Source organism: Bos taurus, chromosome 14, assembly GCF_002263795.3.
Source record: "Bos taurus isolate L1 Dominette 01449 registration number 42190680 breed Hereford chromosome 14, ARS-UCD2.0, whole genome shotgun sequence".
In the NCBI taxonomy this organism is placed as follows: Eukaryota; Metazoa; Chordata; class Mammalia; order Artiodactyla; family Bovidae; genus Bos; species Bos taurus.
In genome coordinates, this window is record NC_037341.1 from 51,941,545 (window position 1) to 51,961,308 (window position 19,764).

General features: G+C 35.8%; 1 protein-coding gene across 1 annotated transcript in view; it reads left to right on the forward strand.

Moving 5' to 3' along the window:
• CSMD3 (CUB and Sushi multiple domains 3) overlaps window positions 1-19,764 on the forward strand; it is a 1,470,240-nt gene that overhangs the window by 1,135,994 nt on the left and 314,482 nt on the right. Inside the window, exon 31 of the mRNA NM_001424929.1 lies at window positions 7,723-7,917. Within this exon, the coding sequence (NP_001411858.1) occupies window positions 7,723-7,917 (195 nt within the window). The remainder of the gene's footprint in view (window positions 1-7,722; window positions 7,918-19,764) is intronic.

Genomic DNA, 19,764 nt, shown 5'->3' on the forward strand with positions numbered 1-19,764 from the left:
AGACATAAAAATGTTCACAGTGCTCTCTTGCATTTTCTGTTGCTGTATTTTTTTTATTGCAATTGCTTGGTATTTTTGTTAATATTACTTTCACATAATTTACTTATTCCCCATTTTCTCTAGATTGGCTTTTATTTTTATAATTAAAAAACAAATCACATATTAATTTTCATATTTTTCTCCTCTTCCATTATGAGCTTCTGAGGGCTGTGTATTTTCCTCAAAGCACCACTGTAGCTGCTTTGCAAATGTTGGGATACGTAGAGTTTTATTATTTTACAATTTTAATTTGTTCTAATTGTACTGCCTTTTGATTTTTTCTATACTTAAGAGCTATTTACAAGTGCTTACAAGTCTTACAATAAATTTCAGTCTATACTTAATTATGAATTTCAAGCTTACTAGTACTGTGGTCAAATGTGTATGATTCCAGTTCTTGGTGTGTCTAAAGATTTGTTTTATGACCTCTATATGGTTAGTTTATGGGTGCAGTTTTTTTTTTAATATATATACTCATTAAATTAAGTTCTCTATGTATCTTTATTGAATATGTATGTCCTTTGCCATTTAAAAAAACTGCTTGGTCTAGCAATTATTAAAATAGTTGGGGAAATCTATTATAATTTTTTTAATTAATTAATTTTTCTTTTTTTTTTCTTAAAATGGTGATTTTTTTTTTTTTTTTGCTATGTTATAGGAACCCATTTTTGGGTACATATATACATATTTTTAATCTTATTTTGAGCTTTCTATTCCTTTTGCTTTTTCTCTTGTACTGGCACAAATTTCTCCTTTTATCAAAGTCATATAATTACTTGATATTTTATTGTTCATTTATTTCCTTATTTATTTACTATGCACACTCCCATTTATGCCCCTCAATCCCTGTGCTGTGCTTAGTCGCTCAGTCACGTCTGACTCTTTGCATCCCCATGGACTGTAGCCCAGCAGTGTCCTCTGTCCATGGGATTTTCCAGGAAGAATACTGGAGTAGGTTGCCATGCCCTTCTCCAGAGGATCTTCCCAAGCCAGGGATTGAACCGTGTGATCGAACCCATTGCAGGCAGATTTTTTACCATCTGTGTCACCAGGGAAGCCTAAGAATACTAGAGTGGGTAACCTATCCCTTCTCCAGGGAAACTTCCTGACCCAGGAATAGAACCAGGGTCTCCTGAATTCTAGGTGGATTCTTTACCAGCTGAGCTACGTGGGAAGCCTCACTCAATCGCTACACATACACCAGAAAAACAAACTTCTTTAGAGCAAGAACTCTATTTACCGCTATACAATGAACTTATTAGAATAATGCCTACATACATAGTAATTGTTTGATAATTACTTAGCTGATTTTGAGTTGCTTAAAGAGGTGTTTTATATTTTAAATCAAGATATGATTAGAATAATAACATACTGAAATCTAAGGAAACTTAGAGACACATTCATGTCCTGTATTTTACAAATGAGAACTTGGCTTTTTAGGAATATCTGCAAGGTGATAGCTTTATAAACAAGACTCAGTTAAAAAGAGATAGAGAACTGTAAGCAAGTCAGTAAAGTTAGGTTCTATTGTGAGTTTGTATTTAACAAAGCATTTCCAGAGATCCATAGGATAACAGATAAAGGAAGAATGCCACAAATACTACAATACTCAGGGCTCCTGCTGCTGCTGCTAAGTCTCTTTCAGTCGTGTCCGACTCTGTGTGAGCCCATAGATGGCAGCCCACCAGGCTCCCCCGTCCGTGGGATTCTCCAGGCAAGAACACTGGAGTGGGTTGCCATTTCCTTCTCCAATGCATGAAAGTGAAAAGTGAAAGTGAAGCGCAGATGATACTAATTTGTTACAGCATTCTTTCAAATGGAAACTGGACTTGACTTCACAATCGTTTCTCTCCTAATATCCATGTAGTCATTATTAAATCCATGTCATTTAGCACTTGAGATAAAATCTACTCACCATATCTTAAACTAAATGTATTGCCCTTCCTATTTCCCATCTTGGTCAATTTCTGTGTCCCATTATTTCTGAAAAGCTACAATTTATGCCACCACAGGAAAAAGGCCACTGATGCATTTTTTAAAAGGACAATGTTAATTACCTATTATGTACTTTACTCCAAGTACAGTTATTAGTTCTTTCAATACAGTATCTCTTTCTTTCCCATTAGCAAAAACACTTCTAAATGCAACAAAATGTTAACTAACAGCATTATCGGGTAGGTATTACTATACCTATTTTCAAATGATGAAATTGAGAATCAGATTGTTAAAGTGAATTGCAAATGATGGCATAAATTATCACTACCAATAAGAGTAAAGGAAGATAAAAATGTGAGTACAGGCAGAGAAATACATAAGCATTCCATGAACTACAGTCCATCCTGTACCCTGCAACTACTGCCTACCATCTTTGGTCACTACACCAGTTCCCATTTACACACAATTCCTTGAGGTCTTATTTTTGTACTCCAGATGGTATTTCTTTACAATGTTATTGCTAAGTTTATGGTATTCCCGAAATCCAACCTAATTAACTTTCTGGACTGGCTCTCAAAACTCTCAACCCTCCCCATAGAATTTCATCCCCCACTTTAGGGTCTCCAGGATCTGTCTTTTCTTATCAGTCACCCTACCTTCTATTTTTATTTAAAAAAAAAAAAAACAGTTGGCTCTTTAATTGCCTGGTTCTTTAAAGCTCATAAAGTGGTCTTGTTGTTTATTTCTGCCATAGCCAAGCAAACATGTCAAAATTTTCAAGATAAAATGTACACCTGCCAAAGAAATTGACATATAACTGGAGGTCCTGGATAGTAAAAACTATTTGTTTTTCATTTGTAATCATGTTATATACTTTATTTTAAGCATGTTGATTTCTATTAGCTCTGAAAAAGTAAAGTTTTTAAGTCCCAACTCCAAATACTGATATTTATAGGTCTTTATTTAAAAAGCTATAAGTTCAGCACCTACTTCTATAGAGCTCACACCAGAGTATAGTTGCTATTGCTTGTGTTCATACAGATCTCTTCATTTCCCTCTTGAAGATAGACACTGAACCTTATTTTTGTTTATTTGCAAATACATAGGAATTCTGCAAACAAAGCATTTGAATGGTGAACAAATGCTATAGTCAAACATCGAAAATACACAGCCTGCTAATAATAGAGATTCTGAAAGGAATACTAATTTTATTTACAAAAAGCAAATGCTATATGGCAAAAACCACCACAATATTGTAAAGTAATTAGCCTCCAATTAAAATTTTTTAAAAATCAAATGGTAGATATGCTCTAGCGTTGTAGACAATAGTTGCTGTGGCTGCTGCTAAGTCGCTTCAGTCGTGTCCGACTCTGTGCGACCCCATAGACACCAGCCCACCAGGCTCCCCTGTCCCTGGGATTCTCCAGGCAAGAACACTGGAGTGGATTGCCATTTCCTTCTTCAATGCATGAAAGTGAAAAGTGAAAGTGAAGTCGCTCAGTCATGTCCGACTCCCAGCGACCCCATGGACTGCAGCCCACCAGGCTCCTCCGTCCATGGGATTTTCCAGGCAAGAGTACTGGAGTGAGGTGCCATTGCCTTCTCCGTAGACAATAGTAAACTGAAATAAATAGATATTTGAAGGTAAGGGGAGATGTTTTATTAACTTGAAATCAATGTCCCCAAAAAGTTTAAATCAACCTAGTCTCCAGTAGTCTTCCCTGAAGAATCCCCATGGACAGAGGAGCCTAGAAGGCTGCAGTTCTTGGGGTGGCAAAGAGTCGGACACGACTGAATGACTATGCACAGATAAATTAATGTAATTTCAATAAGATACAATATTAAATGTATACTTGATAAACATTTTAGCTTAATGCTATCTTTTGCATTGTTTTGTATTAAGGTTATTTTTAATTATGTTAATAAATATATTTTAAATATTTAATAGGTGTAACTCATAGGAGGGATGATTATATTCTTTAAACAAAATATTTACATGAAGAAGAGAGTATAGATACAGTTTTGTGCTTCTGAAGGGGACCTCCTGGCAGCTGCTGTTTTATCTGATAGGTACCAAAAATCTACAGTGAAAGATTTATGAATGGTTGTTTATATATGGGATAAGTTAGCCACCTGCTTCAAGAACCTTCAAATATAGTCAATTACTTTCTGAATTAATATATCAATTTAAGGTAAGACATATCCTTTCATAGAGCAACCTATTACATTTCAGCTTTACTTTCAGGTATTTTGCAGCAATTATTTAATTTCCAATTGTTTAATCAACAGTATTTTCCAAAATAAAGGAGATACATCTGTGGTTTATATTTAATTTCCATAGTGTGAACTATGGGTCTTCCAAAAGAAAGAGATCCTTTTGGGAATTACTGTGATCTGAGGGGACTACAATGCATACACAGTTTGAAGGGAATTTAGCTCTTAGTTTCTGAGTTCATGCTAGCAGGTATATGCCCAATGGCACTGTTCTGGAAATAAAAAGCAGCTGAATATTATATACTCTGATGACATCTCAAAAATAAAAATAATATATAACTTATTATCTACAAAACAACACTATTCTTAATAATGGTCCTTTCATGAGTATATACCCGTATGTGGGAATAAACTTTGAAGTTTGTTAAAGACTAACCTTTAACAACAAAAATATTATGGTTCTTATTAGCCCAGGAAAAAAATGTATTTATAAACAAGTCATTAAGTATTAATTGAACAAACATTATTTAGTTATTGTCGTGCCTGATGCAAAGCATGATAAAAACTTTATAATGATATAGATATTGTGCTTATTATAATTTCATCTATATGTCTTCCTTAATAAAATGAAAACAAAAGCATAATAAAGCTTTAATTTTTCCTGTTGACTCTTCTTAAGGACACATACTTCAACTTTGTAATGTCAAAATTTTTCATTAAAATAAGCATTTACAATGCTTTAATTTCACCTGGAAATAATTCTGAAACAAATTTTTTGTAAGAGTGAAAAAATAGTCCATTGTTAAGATACAGGCTCTATTGCTTACAATCACGTCTGTCTTCCAGAAGACTGCTTCTAACATGCTTTACTTAGAGAATATAAGGCAAGGGACTCTTACCTGGGATCTATTCAGTAGGCAAGTTGCTATTATTCATAAAAGTGAATTATTCATACAAATAAATTATTTTATTAAATTAATTATTCATTAAAATACTATTAATTTGCTTCACATTTTTGTTTCCAAAATTGAAATCATTTTTCCATCTGTTTCCTGGACCTATATGTAAGGATTCTCCACATGTTCTCAAAATTTCCAGATGCAATTGCTATGGCAAACACGGAAATAAACAAGTGCAGTATTATTCATAGAAAGCTATTCACTAAGAATTTAAAGCAATATGTAAACATAATAAAGAGATAAGTGAATCCTCTCAAAATGAGCCTAGCAATATAAAATTGTTGCAGAGGCAGTATTTTTATCAACCATTTTTCCCTTTACTCAAAAAGTAGGTTTGCATTATAGATTCACTAATACGTCACTGAAAATTTGGGGAAAACTTTAAAGAAGGAAAAAGCTAACTTTTCAAAAGATGGATGTTAGGCAGTTAGACATGTCAAAGAGATTAATCCTTCTAAATAGTAATTTCAATCCTTTCTTTTCCCTCAAGGGATTTAGTTCAATTTCATGAAGAACATAAATGGTAGATTGCTGTTACACCTAAAAATTACATTGCATTTTCTGCTTATTTAAGGACAAGATTAATGTTTTTCTCTGAAAAATTAAACAAACTCACCTCTGTACTACTAAAGCCTCTTTCTTAGTGACCAAAGAATCTACTGGTTCTTTTCCTTCTGTTATATGGGATACAAATTTCTTACACTGTGTGTGTGTACATACATGTACATACCTTTGAAAGATCAAATTATTTAGTTTTGGTTGATGCTCAGAAATCAGGTTTATCTGACTTACAAGCTCCAGTATAACTTCTCCCCTTCATGTCTCTCATCCCCCTTTCACCTACTCTGCCCATTACCCCTCAGTGCTCAGTTTAGATGTCAGTTCTTCAGGAAGGTTCTGAATGCTGCTCCTTATACAACACACATCGCAACCACAAGTGTTTACTTAATGTAATTATTTTCTTGATAGACTGTAAAAGCCATGAAGGTTAGAATATTTTTTTATCACCATGGCTGTATTTCCAGTGTTACTTGGATAATGGGCTCTTAAGTAGTTTCTGGAAAGAAGGAAGGAAGGAAAGGAAGTGAGAATTTTTCATTTGGTATTCTATTAAAATCACTTAAATGTGTCTTTCCACCATTTCCTCTTTAGTTGAATTCAGAGAAATCTTGTGAAGTATGTTTCCTAAAGCATAAATTTCTCGTAATTTCCTGTAAGTGTTGAAGCACTTTGAACTCTGCAGACTTTAGCAAATGGAATAAAAATAATTTTTCTGTTAAAATTAATCAGATTTTGATTAATTTATTATGATAATATAATTACTATAATAGCCAAACACCAAGATATTCTTGACTTAAATTACAAAGATTCTATGACTCATATCCAAAGATATACCCATCTCCTGAATTCCCACTAACATAAGATAAATTCTAATGTAGCAAATCACATTTGTTATCTTGAATTTGTGACAGCCCTTCAAGGGCACCCCACTCCAGTACTCTTGCCTGGAAAATCCCATGGACGGAGGAGCCTGGTGGGCTGCAGTCCATGGGTCGCTGAGGGTCGGACACGACTGAGCGACTTCACTTTCACTTTTCACTTTCATGCATTGGAGAAGGAAATGGCAACCCACTCCAGTGTTCTTGCCTGGAGAATCCCAGGGACGGGGGAGCCTGGTGGGCTGCTGTCTATGTGGTCGCACAGACTCAGACACGACTGAAATGATTTAGCAGTTACATTGTACATCTCTATTTATCTGCAATGATAATAAAATGTAAATATTCACGTGTTACCCAGATCTGGTATAACAAAAGTATTCTACCACTTATTTGCCAAAATGGATGAACTAATATATTTCTCCCATATTTTCAAAATATTCTGTCAGTCTCTTTAAACAGTTCTTTGTTGTGAATGGAATTTACTTTTTAATTTGCGTTTTACTATTACCTTTGAAAGTTCTTGGCTTTGATATAGACTGTGTCCAATAAGATCATGGTTTGGATATTATAAAGATTTTGCTATTATTTTTAATGGGCAGACCTCTGACAGATATGTGCGGAATGAGTAGAGGAGGTAAGTTAAGAGAAATGGCTTCAGGGTGGAGACATAGGATCTTTTACTTTCTTCATGGTGATTAACTGAAATTAGCATAGGCAGTAGTACTATATCTAAGTTCAGTCACATGAAATGGAGTGTACTTTATTTGGGGGAAGATCGTTTAAATAATGAAATATTAAATAAACAAGTTCTTCTTTTCCAAATAATTCATTTAAAATACTTATGCATGGTTGATAACACATAATTATAATAAACTCTGAAACCCTGTTTGACTATATATATTAGATACTAATTTTAACGGGAAGACCAATGAAGAATTTTATCTTTTTTTAACCAATATAAATCAACAAAACATCAGATATGGTTGAGGGCTACTTTGTACTTTTAGCTCTTAAGCAGAGGCAGAAAGTGTGTTGGTGCTTTCTGTCTATTTAGAGGCAGAGATGAAGATATACTGATAGCTTCCTAGAATGTGCTTTTTTAAAATAATTCATTTTATATCAACATTACTTTACAGCAAAACTCCGAGAGTCCTGCTTTGATCCAGGCAATATAATGAATGGCACCAGACTGGGAATGGATTATAAATTAGGGTCAACAGTAACCTATTACTGTGATGCTGGTTACATTCTTCAAGGATATTCAACACTCACCTGTATCATGGGAGATGATGGAAGACCTGGATGGAATAGAGTCTTACCAAGTTGTCATGGTAAGAAACTACCTTTTGGCTGAGTTTTTATAATTAGAAAGAATCAATTAAAGCTACTTCTGTTTTTTTAACAAATCAACCATTTAACACATGATCTACAAGTGTGGTGTAGGCAATGCAGATTTTATTGAGGACTTTTTAACTGGTTTCTGTAAATAAATGATTTTGGAAAAGTGCTTATATTCCCACGTGTCTCTAAAGCAATGTGCATGTTATAGTGGGCCAGCTCTCTGAGAGCAGGGATATTTTGTTCATTTTTTTTATCTTAAGAATTTAAAGGAGTTCCTAAAACTTCAGGTTCTCAGGAAATATTGACTGAGTAATGAGGAAGAAACACACTGAAACTGTTATTTCAACAAAAGTAGATAAATGCAATACCTAGAATATTATCAATAATCAGTGATAGATCTGAACCAAGCATATGGAGATACATACATTTCTCCTAAGAACTAAGTTGTTTAAAAGGAGTGACCAAGTCAGAGCTACTGAGGCAGCTCCAAAAGCACAAGGAAGACCCAAGTGTGCAAAAAGATGGGGAAATAACTAAAATTAGTTTCAGTAACATAATATCAGATGAAAGTTGTCAGATCTGCTACAGCTATAGTTAGTACAAGACCAGTGCATCAAATTCAGAATGCTGAAGGATCTGACAATGATCATGGCCAAGAAAATATCATATATCTTAGAAAAAGTCTTAGGGAAAAATATATTCAAAAAGAGACTAAATATTTTTAAGATTAAGACAGTTAACAGAGGCACCTGAAACAGAAACATCATCCTCATTTGGGGATAGGGAATTTGCTAAGCAGTTAACCACAGTAAATAAGCAGCTCTTTCTAATGATTTTGAAGAGATGATCTACTGGACAAACGAAGGGAAACTGTAGAAGTCCCCAATTAACAATGAAATAAGTTTTAATGATCATGGTTCAGAAATTCATGAATACATATTTCTGGATAAATAGCTGGAGGAATTTATAAAATAAAGTGTATTTACTGCTGTGATTTCAGTGGAACAAGAAAAACCAGCAATTCTGATCTGTTGATTAAAAGTTTGGATTTTTGGTGTCTAATGCACATGGTTGTTTTTGTTAGAAATTTAATGTATTCACCTGTGAGAATTATATATATATATTGGAGAAGGCAGTGGCACCCCACTCCAGTACTCTTGCCTGGAAAATCCCATGGGCCAAGGAGCCTGGTAGGCTGCAGTCCATGGGTCGCTGAGGGTCGGACACGACTGAGCGACTTCACTTTCACTTTTCACTTTCATGCATTGGAGAAGGAAATGGCAACCCACTCCAGTGTTCTTGCCTGGAGAATCCCAGGGACAGAGGAGCCTGGTGTGCTGCCGTCTCTGGGGTCACACACAGTCGGACATGACTGAAGTGACGCAGCAGCATATATATATATGATTTCTAACTACCACAAGTCATTTAACCTCTCTAAGCTTGTTCTTTTCATACTGTTCATGGGGTTCTCAAGGCAAGAATACTGAAGTGCTTTGCCATTCCCTTCTCTAGTGGACCACATTCTGTCAGTTCTCTCCATCATGACCCGCCATTCTTGGGTTGTCCCACGGGCATGGCTTAGTTTCATTGAGTTAGATAAGGCTGTGGTCCTAGTGTGATTAGATTGACTAGTTTTCTGTGAGTATGGTTTCACTGTGTTTGCCCTCTGATGCCCTCTTGCAACACCTACCGTCTTACTTGGGTTTCTCTTACCTCGGGCGTGGGGTATCTCTTCTACTTTGCCAACAAAGGTCTGTCTAGTCAAGGCTATGGTTTTCCCTGTGGTCATGTATGGATGTGAGAGTTGGACTGTGAAGAAGGCTGAGCACCAAAGAATTGATGCTTTTGAACTGTGGTGTTGGAGAAGACTCTTGAGAGTCTCTTGGACTGCAATGAGATCAAACCAGTCAATCCTAAAGGAAATCGGTCCTGAATAATCATTGGTAGACTGATGCTGAAGCTGAAACTCCAATATTCTGGCCACCTGATGCGAAGAACTGACTCCTTGGAAAAGACCCTGATGCTGGGAAAGATTGAAGGCAGGAGGAGAAGGGGACGAAAGAGGATGAGATGGTTGGGTGGCATCACCGACTTGATTGACATGAGTTTGAGCAAGCTCTGGAAGTTGGTGAAGGACAGGGAATCCTGCTGTGCTGCAGTCCATGTGGTCACAAAGATTCAGAAATAACTGACCTGACTGAACTGACTTGAGGTAATGATTTCATCTATTACAAGATCAGATCAGATCAGATCAGTCAGTCAGTCGTGTCCGACTCTTTGTGACCCCATGAATCACAGCACACCAGGCCTGTCGTCCCCTTCTCCTCTTGCCCCCAATCCCTCCCAGCATCAGAATCTTTTCCAATGAGTCAATTCTTCACATGAGGTGGCCAAAGTACTGGAGTTTCAGCTTTAGCATCATTCCTTCCAAAGAAATCCCAGGGCTGATCTTCAGAATGGACTGGTTGGATCTCCTTGCAGTCCAAGGGACTCTCAAGAGTCTTCTCCAACACCACAGTTCAAAAGCATCAATTCTTCGGTGCTCAGCCTTCTTCACAGTCCAACTCTCACATCCATACATGACCACAGGGAAAACCATAGCCTTGACTAGACGGACCTTTGTTGGCAAAGTAATGTCTCTGCTTTTGAATATGCTATCTAGGGTGGTCATAACTTTCCTTCCAAGGAGTAAGCATCTTTTAATTTCATGGCTGCAATCACCATCTGCAGTGATTTTGGAGCCCCCCAAAAATAAAGTCTGACACTGTTTCCACGGTTTCCCCATCTATTTCCCATGAAGTGATGGGACTGGATGCCATGATCTTCGTTTTCTGAATGTTGAGCTCTAAGCCAACTTTTTCACTCTCCACTTTCACCTTCATCAAGAGGCTTTTTAGTTCCTCTTCACTTTCTACCATAAGGGTGGTGTCATCTGCATATCTGAGGGTATTGATATTTCTTCTGGCAATCTTGATTCCAGCTTGTGTTTCTTCCAGTCCAGCATTTCTCATGATGTACTCTGCATATAAGTTAAATAAACAGGGTGACAATATACAGCCTTGACGAACTCCTTTTCCTATTTGGAACCAGGCTGTTGTTCCATGTCCAGTTCTAACTGTTGCTTCCTGACCTGCATAAAGATTTCTCAAGAGGCAGATCAAGTGGTCTGGTATTCCTATCTCTTTCAGAATTTTCCACAGTTTATTGTGATCCACACAGTCAAAGGCTTTGGCATAGTCAATAAAGCAGAAATAGATGCTTTTCTGGAACTCTCTTGATTTTTCCATGATCCAGTGGATGTTGGCAATTTGATCTCTGGTTCCTCTGCCTTTTCTAAAACAAGCTTGAACATCAGGAAGTTCACGGTTCACATATTGCTGAAGCCTGGCTTGGAGAATTTTGAGCATTACTTTACTAGCGTGTGAGGTGAGTGCAATTGTGTGGTAGTTTGAGCATTCTTTGGTGTTGCCTTTCTTTGGGATTGGAATGAAAACAGACCTTTTCCAGTCCTGTGGCCACTGCTGAGTTTTCCAAATTTGCTGGCATATTGAGTGCAGCACTTTGACAGCATCATCTTTCAGGATTTGGAATAGCTCAACTGGAATTATCACCTCCACTAGCTTTGTTCGTAGTGATGCTTTCTAAGGCCCACTTGACTTCACATTCCAGGATGTCTGGCTCTAGGTCAGTGAACACACCATCATGATTATCTGGGTCATGAAGATCTTTTTTGTGCAGTTCTGTTTATTCTTGCCATCTCTTCTCAATATCTTCTGCTTCTGTTAGGTCCATACCATTTCTGTCCTTTATCGAGCTCATCTTTGCATGATATGTTCCTTTGGTATCTCTGATTTTCTTGAAGAGATCTCTAGTCTTTCCCATTCTGTTGTTTTCCTCTATTTCTTTGCATTGATTGGTGAAGAAGGCTTTCTTATCTCTTTTTTCTATTCTTTGGAACTCTGCTTTCAGATGTTTATATCTTTCCTTTTCTGCTTTGCTTTTTGCTTCTCTTCTTTTCACAGCTATTTGTAAGGCCTCCCCAGACAGCCATTTTGCTTTTTTGCATTACAAGATAAAGGAAATAAAAAGGGAAGTAATTATTTTGGATTTAATCCTGCCAAAGAGGAAAATAAAATGATGACATGAAATTTTATGGAAAATGAAGAGAAAGAGTGATTTATTATCTTAGAATTTATATCCATACAAAAAGGAAATCCTTTTATAGGCAAAAAAGCATACTAAACTTAGAAAAGCACTTTTCAAAATTTAGTCAGTAATCGTTTATAAACCATGGAAAATTTGCAACATCACACATGGATAAACCAAAAATTTGATGGAGAAAACTCAAAAGGTCACAGAAAACTATAGATTAAAAAGCTAAATGTTAATCACTGGAATAAATGATTAAATAGGTGTATTTCAGTGACTTAGATGGGAAAGACTGGAGTACCAAAATATATACCATTCACAAAGAATATGCTCACCTAAGATAATCCTATTTATTTTCAACATTTCCAATGTTTCATGGGTCAATTATATCCTAATTAAGTGTATTTCATATATTTGATTGAACAGTCATATGTACAGACAATTTAGAGGTAAGAACAGATCTGACTTCATGTTCTCTTACTCTATGTATAACCTGAGGCAAGCTGAGCCTTGATTTTTAACTCTCAAAAACCAGATAACAGTTGTTAATTCAATAGGTTATTGTGAAGATTCAGTTGTTAATCACAACACATAGTAAATCAGACCTAGTAAACTTCCCAACAAATACTGGCGTATTAATACTTGTAAGTTTTAACGGTGTTCCAAAAACATGCATAGCGTTGGAAATCATGCATTGCACTTTGCATTGTATGTTATGTTTTAGATGAACTAACCTTTTTTGTCATTTTAACATTAACTAAATGTAACTGATATTTTATATGAATAAACAGTCACTCATTCCTGAAAAGAGCACAGGAGTTGAGTATTTTAAAATTACTTAAGAGAGAATAATTTTTACCATCATTTAAGTTGGATAACAGCATCCATTGATCATAGAAAAAGCAAGAGAATTAACAACAACAACAAAAAAAAGACTACATATTTTTCACTGACTTGCTGAAGCCTTTCACTGTGTGGATCACAACAAACTGGAAATTCTTGAAGAGATGGGAATACCATACCTCACATCCCCCACCGCACCTGTCTCCTGAGAAATCTGTATGCAGGATAAGAAGCAACAGTTAGCACCAGACATGGAAAAACAGACTGGCTAAAAATTGGGAAAGGAGTGTATCAAGGATGCATATTGTCACCTTGCTTATTTAACATAGATGCAGAGTACATGATGTGAAATGCTGGGCTGGATGATTCACAAGCTGGAATCAAGATTGCCAGGAGAAATAACAAGCTCACATATGCAGATGTTACTATTCTAATGACAGAAAGCAAAGAAAAACTAAAGAGCCTCTTGATGAAAGTGAAAGAGGAAAGTGAAAAAGCTGGCTTAAAACTCAACATTCAAAAAACTAAGATCATGTTATTCTATCTCATCACTTCATAGTAATGGGGGAAAAGTGGAAACAGTGAAGATTTTATTTTCTTGGGCTCCAGAATTACTGAGGATGGTGACTGCAAGCATGCAATTAAAAGACACTTGCTCCTTGGAAGAAAAGCTATGACAAACCTAGACAGCATATTAAAAAAACAGACATCACTTTGCACTCAAAGATCCATACAGTCAAAACTATGGTTTTTCTAGTAGTCATGTATGGATGTCAGAATTGGACCACAAAGAAGGCTGAGCTTCAGAGAATTGATATTTTTGATTTGTTGTTCTGGAGAAGACTCTTGAGAGTCCCTTGGACAGCAAGATCAAACCAGTCAATCCTAAAGGAAATCAACCATGAATATTCACTGGAAGGACTGATCCTGAAGCTGAAGCTCCAGTACTTTGGCTACCTCATTCAAGAGCCAACTCACTGTAAAAGACCCTGATGCTAGGAAGGATTCAGGGCAGGGAGAGAAGTGGATGGCCAAGGACGAGATGGCAGATAGTATTTCTGATTCAGTGGACATGAGTTTGAGCAAACTCCAGGAGATAATGAAGGACAAAGAAGCCTGGTGTGGTGCTTCTCTGTTGCAAAGAGTTGGACACAACTGAGCAACTGAACAAGAACAAAGTTGGATGTCACTAGACTTTTAGCCATAATACTAAGATATAAAAATCAATTTAAGGTTATTCAATACATGCTTTAAGCTCTTAGACAAAAAAAACTTGATACATCTCTGTTAAAAATATGATAATACTGGATAATTTTTTATATACTAGAGAGGAAAGGAAAATCCAAATTTTAAAGCTAGGTACTTTTAACTGTAAACAATGATTTAAAAACAAAGGGAAAGCCTGAGTCAACTGTGAGACCTTGTTTATTTTGCACATATAAGCATGTGATAATATTGTGTAATTTGCAAAGTTGTTGGGGGAATTATCTTAAATAACTTATTTAAAACATTTAGTCATATGGCTATTACTAAATATTATTTAGTCATAAACTAAGAAGAACTTAATAAATTTTAGTTTCTTTATCAGCTGTTCATGTATCTATTTGTTTTCCCTCATGGTGATCATATACAGTAACTGGCTGACATTCAGATTTAATAAATTAATACCTCAAAAGTCAAAATTAGTGTGTAATGCATGTGCAATAGAGCTAGAAGTTTTTGTTATTCATAAGTATAAATTACTCTTAAGATAAATTTTGTATTTTCTAAGCAAAGTAAAATGTGCATATGATAACTAAGGAAATAATACCAAGATGCTTGCAATTTAACATAATGGAAATCAATGTTCATCTGCTTTACCCTTTTCTAATCTCCTATTCCTCAACTGAGCTTTCTAATAATTTCTGTTTCTAATTGCTCTGGTGGCTCTCTCTATATAACATGAAGCTCTATTGCTTGTTATCCAGCATTAGATAATATCTATTGATTTTCTGATACAAAAGATAAATAGTTATGTCACATCTACAGCCTATCTCTTCAGTGTTTCAGAGTTATGTTATTTTTGATTATTCCAGTAGTTGCCCTTGTCACATGTAAATTTGTTTATGCCTTTATTTGTAATTTCATCAGTGTTTGAGAATTAGCTTGCCAGTTTTTTGTGCTTTACATGTTCAGTCTTACTCTATAGTAGAAATCCTAACTAAAGTATCTGATAATGGAGGCAGGAGATTTTGACTGACTGGTAGACTTTGTTGCAGAGTACATGAGTAGGGGGTTGGCTATTAGACTATGATTCTTAAGTGCCAAAATAAGGAAAGATAGATCAATTGATTGATTAATGTTGATTTAGTGTCACCCTGGAGCAACATAAGTTCATAAAGTCTTGAGCTTCATATTACTCCTTTGCATGTAAGAGACATTAATTTATGTAAGAAAGGTCTTGATAAATATTTTCTTCACCTGATCTGAACCCTAAGAACTTACAAAGTTTGTCTATTTAGGAAAAGATTTTTATCATGGTTCAGGATTAAGCATACATTTTAAATCTGAAGAAAATATTTTTTAGAGCTTATATTGGACACCAGGAGATTATATTTGTCAGAATTTAGATCCAAAATGATAGCATCCTGTGGTAAGTCCTCAGGAATGAGAAATCCTGCAGTTTATCTCATGACAGCGTCACATATATTAAATTATGGCAGAACAGGGTATCTGTACCTGCAGTTCACTTAGTGATCCAAAAAAAAACTTGCACTGGGAAAATAATTTTTTCCCTTCTTATTTTTCATTCTTTACTGAAACTCTGAGATGTTTTATCTATAGACATACTGGATTAAAATTAAAAATTAAATTATATCATTCTTATCCATGATCTGATTCAATATTAAATAAAAGTATTAAAACACAAATGGTGACAGAATATATTGTCTCTTAGTATTCATTACTTGATTTATTTCACCTAATTGTATGTCATTTGTTTATGTAAATATATCTCTACCCTGATCTAGAGCACCAGTCATCTCTTGCCGCCCACTTCTCTCCTGACTAGTTTCTCTCATTTTATTGTTTCTGCATACCATCTCCATTGAACACAGTAATCTTTAAACCATATGTTAGATTATGTCACATAAGTACTCAAAATCCATCCAGTACTTCCTAAATCTGAATAAATGCCAAATATCCTATACTATGAAGCTCTACTTAATCTGCCCATATACACCCTGACCTCTGTAAATATATTCCCTTTTTACTTTACTGTTTGAACCACACTGGCCTCCTGGAGGGTTCTTCAAAACACTCATCACTCTTCTACCTCAGGGCTTTTGCACTTGTTGTCCTTGCTCTTTAAATCTTTTTCTCCAGCTCTCTTGCTGACTAGCTATCTCACTTCTTGTAGGTTATGATCACTTGTCTTTTTAATAGAAAAACCATTTCTATTCACTTCCCCCTGCTCTCCAAAGTTCCCAGGATGAAATCAATATATCTAAAATTGAAACAGTATCCTGGATAAAGATATCTCTGATGTATACTTCATTAAATTTGGAATACTGGCTACAGCACAGTACTATAATTTTGTTAGTTGATTTATTGATTGAGGTATAGTTGACATATAACATTAAACTAGTTTCAGGTATACAAAATAATGATTTGATATTTATATGTATTGCCAAATGATCACTGTAGTAAGTCCAGTTAATATCTGTCACCATACATAGTTACAGTTTTTCTTTTTCAATGAAGACTTTTAAGATATATTCTCTAAGCAAAGTTTAAGTATGCAATCAGATTAGATCAGATCAGATCAGTCGCTCAGTCGTGTCCGACTCTTTGCGACCCCATGAATCGCAGCACGCCAGGCCTCCCTGTCCATATAGTCACCTTGCTTGACGTTGCCATGACTTTTTACTCTGTAACTAAACCAACACAATATTCTTGATCTTGTCTAATGCTGTAGCCTACAGTGAGGATCCAAATGATACATAATTATAATAATAATACCCTAAGAATAAACATATTTGAACTATTAAAGAATCACTAGCTTGCCACTTATTCTAAAGACAGAGTATCATTCATTCCTTTTTCTCAGGTGCTTAGGTGTATCAATTATACCTAGTTCTGTAGTATTAATAACTATTAGGTATAAAGATATGAATTCAATATTGTCCTTGTCCCTGAAGAGTTTGCAATCTGATGAGATACAGGCAGATAAGGTGCATTGCTCAATATATTAATAAAACAGTCTTGTGAGCATTGTGTAGAAGTTACCCCATGGACTGTAACCCACCAGACTCCTCTGTCCATGGGATTTCCCAGGCAAGAATACTGGAGTGGGTTGCCATTTCCTTCTCCAGGGGATCTTCCCGACCCAGGGATTGAACCCACATTGCCTGTGTCTTCTATATTGGCAGGTGGATTCTTTACCACTAGGGCCACTGGGGAAGCCCAAAAATGTAGAAGAAAGAGTAAACAGGGAATATTGGTAGAATTTCAAGCAACTCAATAGGCAAAGTGCCATGGGAAGGAGGACTGTTGGGAATCTTGTGTTGCTCAGAGTTTGAAGTTTTATATACATATCATTTTATACTTCACCACAACTCTTAGAACTGGGAATACTAAAATTCTTATTTTTATAGATTAGAGACCAAGACAAAGAGGTTAAAGTAGTTACTCAGTCATACTTGCCCAGCAGTCTTATTTGGGAGTCCATTTTTTTAATCACTGTCCTGTAGGTAGGCTGGGTAATGCAATGACCTTTTTATTGATCTTTTTATAACTCTCAAGACTAAGGCCTGGTTCTTAACCAAAAGTTTAGTTGATTAAATGTTTCATTAAGGAATACATGGCACCAAAAAGAAGTGTGAGATTTTGGATTCCCTACTTACTTCTGTAATCTTCCTCTAGGCTAGGTATGAGAATTAAGAAAACAGTTTTCTTTTACCAATAACTGGTAAAAGTGTTCACTTGAAATGGACTTTTACATTTCATTTGAAATACAACTTTGCACTGAAAGCACATGCCTTAATAAATATAGTCACTGTTAATTCTTTTGAAAATCTACAGTGTTATTGTTAATGCCTTTGTTTCATTCATGTTAATATAAGTCTTGGATTCTGGAAAAAAATTAATTCAATCAGCACTGACCTGTAAGACTGATCAAAGTGTACAAACACAACTGTGGTAAACTTAGACATTCAGTAGTCATCTGAAACCATTGTTTGCTCAGCTTCCAACTCTTAATACATATGAAATAATAAACACTTTTGAAAGGAAAGCCCTCTTACTCTAGCAACTGAAGAGAAAGTTTTAAAGGAAAAAAAGAAAAAGTTCATTGTATGATCATAGCTTTCCAACTTTAGAGTTATATTTCATTAGTAACCTTGTATAACCTACTTTTAATTAAATCATATTGTTTTTGTATGAAGAATTAAATAATTGAATTTTTATTTCACATCTTCTGTTTAAATGGCATGATTTACCTTGGGTTAATTCCTTTTTTCAAATCTCCTTGAGGTTTGCAAAATTTTTTTGAGATGTGGAATGAGTCTAGACCCTGTTCTGTTATAAATGCTTATAGAGATTGTCTAATCTAATATACTAAGCCATTTAGCATTTGATGTCATTTAAGTACATGATATAATTAAAGCATGTAGATGAGAGATTCATAGGACAAAGGCCTAGTGGTAAACTACTTTCAAGTATCATCAAATATCTTCCTTTAGTAAGCTACACATAGGAATTTTGTTTACAGACGTAATGCACAGATTATTTGTCAGAATCATGTGTAATATTTTCTGTATTGAAAAAAAATTATGGTAATATTGGGATAAAACCAAAGCATGTTTTGTTTTCATAGGATAGGAGGAAATGTATTTGAATGGAAATGGGAAGGGAAGCTGATATTATTGAGCACCTGCTAGTTTCCAGGCACTCTTACATAATCACTCTATTTGGCCTCCTGCATGTTCCTTTAGAGAATCTTTCAGTTCAGTTCAGTTGCTCAGTCATGTCTAACTCTTTGCAACCCCATGAAGCGCAGCACACCAGGCCTCCCGGTCCATCACCAACTCCTGGAGTCCACCCAATCCCATGTCCATCGAGTCAGTGATGCCATCCAACTATCTCATTCTCTGTTGTCCCATTCTCCTCCTGCCCTCAATCTTTCCCAGCATCAGGGTCTTTTCCAATGAGTCAGCTCTTCGCATCAGGTGGCCAAAGTATTGGAGTCTCATCTTCAACATCAGTCCTTCCAATGAACACCCAGGACTGATCTCCTTTACGATGGACTGGTTGGATCTCCTTGCAGTCCAAGGGACTCTCAAGAGTCTTCTCCAACACCACAGTTCAAAAGCATCAATTCTTTGGCACTCAGCTTTCTTTATAGTCCAACTCTCACATCCATACATGACCACTGGAAAAACCAGAGCCTTGACTAGACGGACCTTTGTTGGCAAAGTAATGTCTCTGCTTTTTAATATGCTGTTTGGGTTGGTCATAACTTTCCTTCCAAGACGTAAGCGTCTTTTAATTTCATAGCTGCAATCACCATCTGCAGTGATTTTGGAGCCCCCAAAAATAAAGTCTGACACTGTTTCCACTGTTTCCCCATCTATTTCCCATGTGATGGGACCGGATGCCATGATCTTAGTTTTCTGAATGTTGAGCATTAAGCCAAATTTTTCACTCTCCACTTTCACTTTCATCAAGAGGCTCTTCAGTTCTTCACTTTCTACCATAAGTGTGGTGTCATCTGCATATCTGAGGTTATTGATATTTCTCTGAGCAATCTTGATTCCAGCTTGTGCTTCCTCCAGCCCAGCATTTCTCATGATGTACTCTGCATATAA